The 14,171-nt window shown below is 37.6% G+C and overlaps 1 protein-coding gene across 1 annotated transcript in view; it reads right to left on the reverse strand.

Annotated features, from left to right (window-relative positions):
• Positions 1 to 1,407: 1,407 nt before the first annotated feature.
• The window catches only part of swap70b (switching B cell complex subunit SWAP70b), a 39,722-nt gene continuing 26,958 nt past the window's right edge, over positions 1,408 to 14,171 (reverse strand). Inside the window, exons 8-12 of the mRNA XM_042495800.2 lie at positions 11,509 to 11,616; positions 10,208 to 10,374; positions 7,520 to 7,718; positions 6,229 to 6,325; positions 1,408 to 4,240 (exon numbers count right to left, since the gene is read on the reverse strand). Of these exons, the coding sequence (XP_042351734.1) occupies positions 4,122 to 4,240; positions 6,229 to 6,325; positions 7,520 to 7,718; positions 10,208 to 10,374; positions 11,509 to 11,616 (690 nt within the window). The 3' untranslated portion in view covers positions 1,408 to 4,121. The remainder of the gene's footprint in view (positions 4,241 to 6,228; positions 6,326 to 7,519; positions 7,719 to 10,207; positions 10,375 to 11,508; positions 11,617 to 14,171) is intronic.

Raw genomic sequence — 14,171 nt, forward strand, 5'->3', positions numbered from 1 at the left:
GTGAGCAAAACAATACAGTTTTATTATTTTGATCCAGATCATGGTCAGCTAGGTCTTGACAATATGAATACAAAACATCAATTTAGACAACATTAAAACGCTAACATTGTATGGTTATATATTGTTATCTTGTGAATTGTGAAAACAATTATTTGATTACCGTATTATCCTCACAAGTCTTTTTACTAATAATTGTCTAAACAATAAAAAGTGGCCATCACCATTGTCTCAGTCTTCATATCACATAAAAAGATATTCAAATCCTTACATTTAAGAAGCTAAAACTAGCGTGGTGTTTTTTGCATATTGAATCATTTAAATAATTCATCAATCAGTTGCTGATAAACTGTCAGTAATTAACTTACAAATCGTTTCACGCTAATCAGGCCATGCACGATTAAATTCATTTAAAATCAATGCAACATGTCCACAAAACCACTCTAAAGTTGTTGTGATCGCAACATCCCGGATGGGCTGACTAATCTTGTTTACATAATCATTCACCACATAGTTTCTGATTTGAACCAATTTATCCAGAGAAATTCTTTTCTAAGAAATTCTAAGAAATCATTTAGCAATTTTGTTGTTGATACTAAAACCTGGGCATTGTGTCAGCACTAGTATTACAACATTTCAAACACTACCTGTCTGTAATCGTAACAATATGATTAAATGGAAAGTAGGTGTTTGATGATATTGAATTCTCACCCAGATGTAATCCATAGGTGTAAATGGAAATTACCCCCAAAATTCTTATGATAAATGACAGCATTGAACACAGGTTTTTGCCTAATTATTAACAGTGACAGTGTCTACCTGCTATTGTTATTTTTTCCCCTCTCAGTTTTTATTAAAATTCCCTGCGTGACCCAGATCTTGAATTACTCTATAAGTCCCTTATCAACCAGTCGTTACAAAAACAGGATGACAGTTTAGTTCAATATAGTTATTGTTAAAGAACAGCAAATGATCCTGGTGATATTGTCTGTATTGTACATAGCCAGACAGAAGACAATGATCAGCTTTATTTTGGAAAATTGGAGGTCTAGACAGTGAAGTCATGGAAATTAAGTCACCATTTCTCCGTTAAGTGTTCTGTCCCCAGATGAGCTACAGTTAACACACTTATTAAAGTTTAACAGTGAGTGTGGCTCCACATGTATCTGTATCTATTTGCCATCACAAATGCCTAACTTTCAGCTGTATTCTGGTGTGGTGTGTGACGTTGTGGCGCCCTCTGGTGAACATATGATGTCAAGGCAAAAGTGCAGCTGGTTGTGGATTTGTGCTTTAGCCGATCATGGTTGTGTAGTGCTGTATGTGCATTGTTTTAAATATCTGCTGTAGTGTTTTGCCTGTGAATAGTAAATATTAAAAGACAAAATACAGTCAGTGCAGTAAAGCCAATTATTTAAGATTTGTTTTATTCAATAGTTCAGTCTTCTGCTTTTTACACATATATATATAAAAACATAAAATAGAAAGCACAGTGTTCACGCATGAGAGTATCAAAGGCACTGATGGTTACAGTACGACAACAACACAGTAAAACTGTTGTGCAGTTAGCATTCTTGATCAGACTGAGACTTTGGCTCAATGCCCTATTTCTGACAGTGTTTACAAGCAGGAAATGTTTAAAGGCAGTACATTAGACAGATATAAATCTAGGTCAGACAAACTGGAGGAAAAAGCACTTTGATGATAATGAGAAAATGTTTTAGTGAATTGTACATGGTATTTAAATTCAGGCTGTTCTTTAAGAAGACAACTTTGTTAAACATTATTGACTTTACATTAAATACGTCATCCTCAGCTGCTACTGATGCTGCCCTAATGCAGCATAACTTTAGTAGGAAAACAAAAACAGAAACAATTCTTAAAATATGTACAAAAATCCCTTATTTCCATGTAAAAATGGTCCCAAAGACTTGAGAGGAAAATGGACACGAGAAACAGAGCAGGGTTTGTAGCAGTTTCAGTAGGTCATGCCTTTTTATCTATATCACAACTTCACTGATGCAGTTCAGCATCGCTTAACTTCGTAACAAGTGACCCTAAAACATTCTCAAGTGATTTACGTTGGACACGTCAGACTCTGGTTAAAAGTAGTGCATTTTATAGACATAAATTAGGGCAAAGTGAAATAGAAGAGGCCTTTTTATTCAATGAGCTTTAGCTCCACATTTCAAAGTGTTATCCATTCAGAGGTGGTGAAACTTTATTTTATTTTTTGTAAATGTTTTGCCTTTGATTTTATTTTCTATGGGCTTCGCTGACAGACAGCCGACCAGCTGCATAGTGCACACTGACAATCCTCCGGTCTCCACTGGCTGGCCGAGATTAGCCTTGGCCGCTCTGCGCTGCGCACCACTTGGGTGGGGTGAGAGCTAGCTAGTGGTGCCGCTCAATTGGAGATTACATTACAGTGTTAATGCAGAAATATGGGAGCCACTCTCTTGTCTCCCCTTCAGGTAGCCATGGTGAATAAGCTGCCTCATTTTGAGCTGCACCCCCTTAAGCATTGTTAACTATGTTAGCACCAGGAGCTGTGCTGACACTGCCAACAATGTTAACATAACAAACAACAATGCTAAAGGGGGTTTTTCAGATCAATGTTTATCCGCTTACTCACCGAGACATAATGTTTCCATAGCAAAGCAGTTGGGTCAGCAAGGTGTTATTACCAGTAAATGCCAAATGAGTGATGCCACTAGGTAAATAGTTCCCACCACCTGGTTGGTATGTAGTGCAGTAAAGGAAAGAGTAGCAAAATGAGCCCAAAGACCGACAGGCGTAACCGATCAAAAGTGTTCTCAGGGGTTAATCGATTGTTTTTTGTTTTTTTTTTGGTAAATCTCGTCTCTTTTTACATTTTTTTTCAATGTATCATTCTCAGTGCCCTCTCGAAATTGTGACATTTTTGCAGATCCATAAATGCATCGCAGGCTGAACTCAGAGTTCTTTTTTTTTTTTTTTCTTCCATGGCAGTTTGAGTAGCAGGATGGATCGTGGGCAAGAGAGGCAGCTGCTGCATAGGCGAATGCAAGAAAACTTTTAGACCCAGAGCTATGAGTAAGTTTTTCATTACCTCCGCCTGATGTTCTGCTGCTTTGTCTGTGCCCAGAGTACGCTCTGAGCCGTAATTTTAGCTTTGGTCAGCTCTTACATAATTGACAGTGTCTGCTGTTAATAGAAGGTGAAGTACCATCACAGTCGTTTAAAAGAGACCGATAGTTTCAATAATGCGTGACTGCTGGTCCTACAGGAGCACAGATGTAGATAAATTTGTGTTTATAAATGCATCCAGTTTCAGCACGTAGTTATGCTAAGACTGGTGTTTCATAAGCACTGGGTAAATGTGGGATCAATCTTATATTATGGAAACATTTTTAGACGGCCTGCTCAGAAGCACAAATGACTGATTTATACTTTATGTGTGGTGTGTCAATGACTAAATTTTTTTTTGGGGGGGGATTTTACCCTTTATTGACAGGGCAGCTGTAGAATGACAGGAAATGTGGGAGAGAGAGAGGGAATGACTTGCAGGAAAGGGCCACATACCAGAATCGAACCCGGGCCGCTGCAAATGCCTCACCATAAGGGCGCACGCTCTAGCAGGTGAGCTAGAGGCCGCCCCAATGACCTAATTTTACTGTGCTCTTTTACTTCCATAATACATTTTTCGTCCTGCACACCATTTTTGAAATAAAACTCCCTAATTGGACTTTAAACACACCATACCATTCTATGTTTTAGCTGCTCAGTTTTACAAGACCAGTTAACTGACAGGTTAATCATTACATCTGACAACAAAGCTATTATTCCATCATTTTTCCTACTATTATCATGTCTTTACTCAGTATTTCTGTTGCATCCCTGTTAGAATTAATGAACTTAATTCTCTTAAATGATAATTAGACTTCTCTTTTGCTCCTTTTAATCTATGGTAGTCCCTAATCATAAAATGCCCTTTTTTGGACACTGAAAATCCAGTTACCAGACCAAACTCTTACCAGTCACTACTTAGATATGTTGCATCAAAGATATTATGTCCCAGCAGTCCTTTCTCGCTGTCTCCTCTGAGTTGAAGACATGTTTATTAAGGTTTATGTCTTACGTATTTACTGGGCCTGGGTCGTCTGGTTCTTCATCTCTTGCCATTTCTTCTGCCTCAGACTGAGCTCTGCATCAGAAAAGGCGGCTGGACCCCAGTTGGTGATCATCTGCTGTCCCTTGGAGCCTGGAGGAGAAAACATCGAGAGTAATCACCGTAAAGGTGGGATTATTTTATTCAAGGTGAACTATAACCTTTAATTATTCCACCCTATGTGCAGTTATGTGTCACCGAAATAAACTGTAAACAACAAGTCAAAGCAATTTAGTCCTGTTTGAAATTTTAATAGTGGGTAAAAGGGATAATTCATATTTTTTTGAAGTGGGGTTAGGTTCTCATCCATAGTTGGTCTGTTACCTACAGTTGATGTTGGTTTGCCTCCAGTGGTTAGTTAGATGTTTTAAAGGTTAGTTTCTATTCACGAAAATCAGACATCACAACAATTAAAGTGACACAACAACACAAACTGGTTAAGGTTGATCTAGATCAGCAACTCAAACAACAGTTCACTGTAGTTTGTTATTTGGATGACGTAACTTGCAAATGAAATGCAGTAGGCTTTAATTCCTTCAAATCATACCATAACTTTACCACTTTGCATAATGCTTATATGCTTCTGATTTGCAGAAGTTCGTTTTACACTGCTGGCATATTACAGATGATAGATTATTCTATTGGTATTTATCACAGATAATATTCAGTCAGTAAAATTTATTTCACTTTGATTTGTCCAAAAACTTAAGGGATTTATACATCATCTTCTGAGGCTAAAGGCCAGCATCAGACCTAAATATATTTCTTGTTTAAAGCCCCTGCATCAAGTTTAAAGTTTAAAAGCTGCAGAATGTGCAGCTGCCACATTAGAAATAACAGCTATAAAATAGCCTAAATAGATGGTCTTTATTAACTTGTGCATTCACACAATTATCATTCCTCTCTCGCCTTATCTAAAGCGACAGTGTTACTTTCTATGCAATGCTTTTCTAAAAAATCTTAAAGTCAGAAGTAAGCTGCACACTATCAACCATTTTTAAGTGTCAAATAATGCGCTGAATGCATCATTTAACTTGTTTTATGGGAAAGCACTTTGAGCCTGAAGCAGAAAACCTGGGTTAACAGACAGGTGATTTCTCTGAACAAGGCTTTAGGGTTTGGACAAAGAGCCCGGCTCATCTGTGCTGCTCTCTAGTAATCATGGCCCTCTCTTAAACAAAAACACATGTTTTTGACTTGTTGCTTACAGCTGATTTTAGCCAAAATGTCTGTACATATGTGCTTGTTTTGGGAGATTCACGCTTCTTTTTTCTTTTAACATATCAATCAATTCAATTTTAATTTGAGACCTACTTCTGATTTTTTTCCAAAAATCCAAAATGCTCTGGTTACTTCCATCCTTAAAAAAAATCCAACTGTTAATCATTAGGACTATTATCTCAGTCAATGTTAAGTCATTTATTAATTCTTTAATTATTCAGTTAATTTTTAATCTTTATTGTGATCTTAAACTGCACATTAGCCTCTTTAACTGAAACTAAAATCTTAATTCTTCTTTCACCAAAAGATTTTGGAGTGATATGAATATTTTGTCGACTGAAGTCATCATTTCATTTTGTAGTAAACAACATTCTTAATATGAAGCCTCTAGCCAAAAGTATCTGAGGAATTTATATATCTCATTGTTATGTTTTCTCCCTCGAGCCTTTTTCACATTTCTGTTTGGCTGTAATCGTCTTTGAAGGGGGGAGCAGACTGTACATAGTTGGCTGGGAGAATATGACAAGAGAGTCTCAGGTTTACAATGAGCCAAGTTGCTTCTCCTTGACTCATTTTTCTAATGAACTCTGTTGGGAAATTAGAAGGAAGAAGGTGCCATTAAAATTAATTCATAGCAGAAGTTTGTAGCTTTGGGGAGAAACAATTCAGGCATATGTGGTGCTCTGAAACCCTAAAAGTGTGTCACCAAAAAAAACAGTGACACCTTTTGCACTCTGCATGTAGCACTCAGCTGCACAGTGCAAAAAAATATCATGGTGGTTAACTTTACCCAAATATGTATTTGTGTGTGTACATATATATAGAGCAGTTAGACAGGCAGTGGTTAGTTTTGCTGTTACCTGGTTGAATGAGCCGTAACATGCCCTCATGTTCAGCCACCTTGTGCTTCCAGGACTTGGTGTTGTTGGTTGCGTCCTCCAGCTTCTTTATCACCGTCTGGGATACACAAAAAAACACAGAGACAAAACAGTTATTAACAGGTAATAAAAAACAAGGAGGGTTCCAAACAACATTTTGGAAACCTTAATCAAGACTTAAAAACAACACTTTTTGGAGGACTGCATTAACAAATAACATGTATTAAGTTATTAGCATTATTTTACCCTCTTGTCTAAATAGCTGCCTCCCATCCAGCAGTCATATAGTGACACCATGTTGTAAAGAAAGGTACTACTTTACTAACAACAACTACTTTACTACAACTTTGTTTGTAAATGTGAACAGATAAAGTCCTAAGTTATTTAATATTTACACTAAAAAATCCTTTGGAACAGCAGTGATGGGAACCTCCTGCGGATATGTGTCACTACTTTCACAACAGGTATACGGCGTTAGAACACATTGTTGTTTATTAGAGCTGTATGTCATCCATGACTAGTGAAATTACCAGGACTGGAGACACATTTTTGGCTTTTTGTTAATTGGGTTTTCAATTTAGGGATTCAGATTTTTTTTGTTTGTTTGTTTTTTTTGTTAGAGGAATGTCATTTGTTTTGAAAAAAAAAGTATACATCTAAAATAAAATTTGTTGGAGTTAGTATGCTCTGCTTCTGTGTAACAGGGCGTTGTCAGGTCATTATGAGTAGTTGTAGTAGAACTTAGTAGTAGAATTTGTCCAGGATAATAAAAACTGTGACAAGCGCTTTAGTCCCCTGCAGCTTAGAGCATGAACATTTTATCACCTTCCATAGTGAGGACACTTTTCATTTCAGACACACAACATAATTTAGCAGATTAATTTATATTTTTGTAACAGTTTAAGTTTTTTAGCTATTCAGACTAGGCCTATAAAGTGTAGCAACTACTGTCAAGCAGTCAGAGGCACACCCGGTTATCCCTCACCTAACGCTATAGGGTTGCAAGGTGTCTCTCTCCCTCACCTGATGCTGAAACTGTCAGGCGTCAGCTGCAGGCGCACAGTGTCTTTCTTTCACCTGACACTGAATCCCTAATGAAAAGAGTTATGTCGAGCTTCACTCCAATTTTTGTATTCCTGCTGGTTTCTACTGGGACATACTGTGAATTATAAAGTTTACTATAAATTGGTTTAGGAAAAAAATCACACGATCCTTGTGCACTTAGCCACTGTTAGTCCCCCCACTACCACCACTGTGACTGCTCTCAGCTGACCTGGTACTGCTCCAGTGCCCCCTGCCTCTCCTGCTCCAGCTGCTCCAACTGTTTCATTGCTGACTGCAGGGCACTCTCCTTGGCCAGACGTTCCTTCTCCAGCTCCTTTTTCTCAGCCTCCGTCTCTGAGATGGCGCGCTGCTGCTGCAGGTGGAACTCCTCCAACTCTGCCCTCTTCGCAGCCTCCTCCTCCAGTAACCTGCTCCACACAGACATTAACCAGGGTGAGTATAATAATTCTGTACACAGGCTTCTCATTTCCAGCTGGTCTGAGTCCATGCATTAGAGTGTAAAATAAAATACTTTCTGAGGCATATCTGAAACTGAGCAGCATGCATGCATACGTCCTTTTTCCTAATTTTTTCACTTTTAGAAACATTTTTGATTTCTTGTTAAAGATATAGTGAGCTGTTATAAAATTCCAACATTTCCCACTATCAATAGATACTGTATGTACATTTCAACAGTGTTTGAAACCAAACTCTTACAGTCTAAAGACATTTAAAGTTAGGCATGTATAAAATAATGTAAACCCTAACGTGTAAGTGAATTCTGCGTAAGAGGATGGGACAAATGTGTGTTCATTTAAGAAATAAAATTAAGCTATTTATGGTAAATAGAGGTGGTTGTGGCATGTCAGTGTGTCAGCAGGTGGTGCTGAAGTGCAAGCACAGACTGTGTTTTTAAGTTTATGGTTCAAGAAAATATAACTCAGGATTAATGTTGATTGCATTATTTATAATCATTATCAAATGCACTTTATATAAAGACGGCTAAAATGATTTTAATGAACCAAAATGTAAGGCCACTGCTGTAAATAAACATGTAATTTTGTTTGGGGTTTGACTGCATTAATTTCAAATCAAATATGAATGGAATTAACAATGGGGTGAGCATATTAGCACATAGCACCTTACACACATACACTACAGTGATGGTGCTGACAAAATGTAAAAAAGTTCAAGATGGCTTTTATGACGATGACTATCTCACTGGGAAAGATATATTTCTAAACTATTTGCTACATCTCAATGCACAAGTCACTGTTTGGATGACAGCGTCCAGTATATGGCCTTCATTACTCAATGATAATGTACTGAAAGCTGTCTTTTTAACAAAGTGTATTAATCTAAGTACCGCGGTTAGCACAGTGGTGCTGACAGGCTCACTACTGGTTAGTCAAACTCGAGGTGGAAAGTAAATGTCAGCAGAGAGGAAGGAAAGACGAGGGAGGAAATGTGGTGGAGAGAGGGAAGTAGAAGTTGAATGTCTGGCTGCATGTGAAAAAAGAGGAGCAGACTCAGAACGTGTGGCGGTTGACCGATGGTTTCATTTCTAAGGAGCAACCAGGCAGTTAATATGTAGCAAAAATAAGCAGTCTAATATCTGAGATGGACAACTTTGACTAATTGATAACAGAAAGTAATAAGCAGCTTGACACATCCGCCAAAAACAAAGATATTCATCTAACCACAGTTAGATCATTACATCAAGTATGTGTGTTTTTGTTCATGCTTGTGCACTAACAAACTTTAGAGCTGCCAGCTGGATGACGCATTGCATCTTTTAGTGGTCATACTGACTGGTTATGTTGTTATTAAGTGTATCGCTCTGATATCTCAATATAACTTAACAGATGTTAGTCTGAAAATGTTTGTTATTGATGCATACGCCTTACAGTCAGGCAGGTTATGATGCTGGATGTCTATCAGGTAATATGCAAACAGCAGCAGGTGGTGGATATTCATCAGTATTCTCACAGCTTTTAAGGACTGGCATATTACCATTCCTATTTATATTCACCCTCAACAAACTGTGTGAAATGGTGCGTTTCTTTGTCTGTATTGTTTCCCATGCTGTTAGTACACGTGGTAATTTGTCAACTTGTGGAAGTGTTAAGTAAAATTAAGTGAAAACCACCTGCAGCCCTGGCTCTTACTGATAATGTCCCAGTCTGTTTTTTTGGAGCACAACAAAAGGGGAGAATTAAGCCACAATTCAGTAAACAGTGTTTGTTTTCTATAGGGTGTAAAACAATAGTTGTGGCATCACTAACATCTTTTAAGCTGACTGACTCTGACTTATACTACATATTTGTTTTATTTTATGCCAGTAGTGGCTGTGAACAAGCATTATATCATGATGTGATCCTATGTAAGGGTAACTTAAAAAATTCAAACTCTTATGCTAAAAAATATGCCAGAAAATATCGCAACTTGTCTTGCAATTTTTTCTTAAAAGCTGTCGTAAAATTAGGTATTTCAGGCCACGACAATCACAAAAACAGCCCGAGACATCCTGGAGGCACTGTCTTGTGGTCACATTTATTAAAATAATTAAGAGTAGAGCAGTGATCTGTCTTTTGTGATGTGGTTTAGATTCTGTTTTCGGTTCTTTAGATATAGCATGTCTATAGGCATTGACATTAGCTACTTTTTTATATTATTATCGTGATGGTTTCTGGAAATCAAACAATAGAAAACAGCTACTCTGATTGACTTTTCTCAAGCTGCGGCTCTGTGCTCTAAGTAGAGATAAAGACTTTTTTCATCTGTACAGATACTAATTTGATTGTGCTCATATAACCCTAATGTATATGGACTTTTTCCTATGTTACTGAATACATTTGTGTACAGCCACCTCTCCAATAGATCTATGTGATGATAAATTTCTCTTTTTTTAACTGACCGTGCCTGCAGCCTCCTGACGGCCTCCTCGTCCTGTCTGGCCCGCCTCTCGTCCTCCAGAGCATCTTCCAGTTGACGGTACATGTCTTCCAGCTCCCGAACACGCTGCAGGTACTGCTCCAGCTCAGTGGACTTCTGGGCCACCTGCTCCTCCATCTGCTGCCGTACCTGTCCATCCAGGTAAAATACAGGTAAATACTTCATCTGGAGGTCAATATCAACAGTCCTGTTGAACTGTTTGAGAATCTTTATTGTCATTACATAAAAAAAAGGAAACAGCAGTTATCAAGTAAGTGCAGATCTGGTAGTCCAGGTGCAATAATGCATATGCAATTGTGGTGTGTGTGCGCCGCATACTGCATGTATGTCAGTGCATGTAGTGTGCAAAATAAATGCCTGAGTCAAATATACTGACTGTGAGAGCTCAGCTTATTTAATAAGTATACCTAAAGGAATACATCAGTACTTACATCTTACCCTAAAAGTGAATAAAAGCTGTGATAGTGGGTGTAAAGTACACACATTATGTACAAAAGTCCACTTGCATGTGATGATTAATCACTTGAAATTTTTCTTTACATTTTCTGCTAAGGTGTTTATTAATTATCACAGAGATTAATACAAACTTTATCAATAATTTTGATAATCGATTTATTGTTTCAGTATTCTATCAAGAAAAAATGTTAAGGATGTTAATAATTTAAGGATGTTTGGGAGTTAATACAAAGTCTATTTTACCCTGTCAGAGTTAGATTTGGTGTGTAAAAATAACCAAATCACACTAAAGTTACTTCCTCTTAAAAACAAGCCATATCGTCGCTGATGTAAGATGAATATCTTGCGCTGGTACACCACATCCACGCTGTGTACTGAGCATGTCAAGATGTTATCACCAAAGGCAGTCAGGTGCAATATAGATGCCTTCTTGCTGGTGCGTGTTTCTCGTTACAATCAAACAGCAAAGCGTGTCAATATTAAGCTACATGGGAACTTCCTCACCACAAACTGTATTATTCAATGTGTAGTGAAGACATCAACACAACTTAAAGTAGCTCCTTTACTATCGAGTTCCACTCTGAGCTGCAGTGTCTTAACTTGAAGTTTACTTCATGTTGTTCTCCCTCGTACCTTGTTTACATTCAATTTAACCTGATACCAGTAGATAAATAATCAATTCAACTATTGTAATTAACTAATGATAAACAGCCTATATTATTTCAAAAAGAAGAAGTTGTATTTAAGTTGCTCCACCACTTTGGTCTGATGTAATAATTCAGTGGAAAATGACGAGGAGTAATGTACCATTTTCTCTCTCTCTAGGTCCGTCCTATAGCGGTCCTGGAGTTCAGTCTGGGTCTGAAGTCGCCTTCGTTCTTCTTCTGCTGCATTAGCTGCTGCCTCCTCCAGAGCCTGGACAAAAGGAAACAAAAAAGGTAACATATTTCCAGTAGTCAGAAGCACCTGTTATAAGCACATTCTCTGTTTTCTGTTAACATGTTTTTACCCTTAAATTCCTGGGAAACGTATGTGACAGAAATAAAGACAGCAAAAACATTTGAAGACCTTAGACCTTAGCACTGTCTGAAATACACTCTTCTTGTTTTAGTTTGAAGGCCAACAAGCGAACTGTGGCCTACAGTTTATAGTGGGTTAGGGTGAATGGGTGAATAGTGGTGAATGTATTAACTTTGTCAAGTTTAAAAAATGCTTTTAAATAACTATTCAAAGAGAGAAATGCAAGCTCTAAAGAGGAATTGAGAGTGAACAAAAATAGTGCTGAAACATTCTTACAGAAGCGCTCTCTAGAAATTCAGTGGTAATCTGGGAAATTGTGAACACTAAATTGACAAAATATATTAACAGAGTGTGTCTTTTCCTCACTTTTGTAGAAAATAAACGAGTTGTCGACCTCAGCATCCTCCTCTGCTTCTCCCTTTTCCTCAGAGGATACACATCCTCCCCAAACCTTCACATTTACACACAACTCAGACATTTTTGTTTTAACCTACAGAAACAAGTGTCTTATAAAACTGTATGCACTAAACTAAAATATCTATTATTTACTGGCTTCAATTAAGAGCATTTCACTTTTGAAATAAAAACAGCAATTATGCTAAATAAACTTAAAGGGCTTTATTTTTTTATTTTTATATCTTTCAACAGCTTCCCAGTAGTGTACATTGTATGTGTAAATGCATAAATTCACATATAACTCTGCTGTACTTCTACACTCTATATTTGAAATAGCACAGTGAGATCTCAGTTTGTTTCTCTTTAGTTGTCATCTATTTTTGTTTGGGTTTTTTTTCTTTTCTTTCTTTCTTGTTAAAATGTGAGAGAACAGGACTGATATTTGAATTCATGGAATTCATTTTTATAAGATGTTTGTATTTTTTCCTTTATTGTTAATACTTTTAACATTTTTTACTCAGAAGTTAATTTTTTGCACCATGTCTCTATTGTTTTGTACATAAAAAGCAAGTGTAACAGGGGAAATTAACTCAATTTCTTTGAGTTGTGCAGATTGTTAAAGCAGTAACCTCATGTTGACTTTTCGTGTCACCCAGCTGTGAATTGTCTTACGACTGTGGCAGCCTATTGTATATAGCAGCGTAGTGTGGGAGCCAGAGTGCCTATTGTATATCTGTGAACCCAGAGATCACTGCAGACGACCCTGAGTCTCTCTCTCTCTCTCTCGCTCTCTCTCTCTCTCTCTCTCTCTCTCTCTCTCTCTCTCTCTCTCTCTCTCTCTCTCTCTCTCTCTCTCTCTCTCTCTCTCTCTCTCTCTCTCTCTCGCTCTCTCTCTCTCTCTCTCTCTCTCTCTCTCTCTCTCTGTGGCCATACATGTGTGGTTGGTCATTGTGCATTCATGCAGCCATCTATGAGAGACAGGACTTTCACCTCAATGGCAGATTGTTGTGCTTTCATGGGAGAGCAGTATCGTCCTGCACAAAGACAAATTGTTGTTCTCTGTATTACACAACTACGATGTGGACTAGTTTGACTTACTGTTGCTGCATTTCACAACCTGTCACAGCCCTGCTGATGACTGCAACATGGCAGCATTGCACTGTGCTGAAAACCTCCTCAACACAGCGATGATCACTGTGGTTTCAGTTAACTTAAAAGAATTGTTCTCAAACTTCTCATACCGCTTACCACCTCAGGAAATATTAGAATACCACCATATTAGGTACCACCATTAAAGCTGTCATTACTGTACAAAAGTATAGGCCTACCTTTTTGGCAACGGACAGTTAACAAGGAGGCAGTTTTATGTCTAATCAGAAAATAAAGATGCTAGCTGCTAACTGCTAGCTGCAGTGACTTTGCTGCTGTTGCTTGAGCCACCAGCACGTGCGTTTTGTTCTCTACAATCCACTTCAGTCTCAACAGAGCTGCTCAAATATTCTCGTCCTGATCTGCACTTCTCCTAATAGTCACCATGTGGACCCATGATTGCAGTGTTTTTAAACCAGTTAATTTCCGCTTACTATCTTGTCATCACAGTTTGTTTTGTAACTAATCATGGACGTATGTGTGTGCTGTGTTCATGATTGTGAACGTAGCAGGCTGATACATTACAGGAAAGGTAAAACTAATTTTAAATTACATAATTTTAAGTACTTAATTATATAAGTATAATTAAGTATTTTGATAGTGTTATGTTTGAAAATATTCCTCTATGTACTTCTGGAGGGAGCTTGAGTATCACCAGTGGTAGGTATACTATAGTTTTAGAACAAGTGAGTTATAAGATAATATCCTCTGAGATTTCTTTGACCACTTTTTTTGCTTTTGACAAATAACTGGAAATTGGAATGATGCTTTATAGCTACAATAAAGAAGCAGTCATTGGCAATAGCCGTATATTCATTCAATTGTCAGTCAAATTTTAAGAGAACTTTTTAGATGCTGCAAAAAAAGAAGAAAAAATATGAATAATACATGTTTCTATCAACTGG

Source organism: Plectropomus leopardus, chromosome 7 (assembly GCF_026936395.1).
Source record: "Plectropomus leopardus strain MGB_pleo_1.0 chromosome 7, ASM2693639v1, whole genome shotgun sequence".
Taxonomy (NCBI): Eukaryota; Metazoa; Chordata; class Actinopteri; order Perciformes; family Serranidae; genus Plectropomus; species Plectropomus leopardus.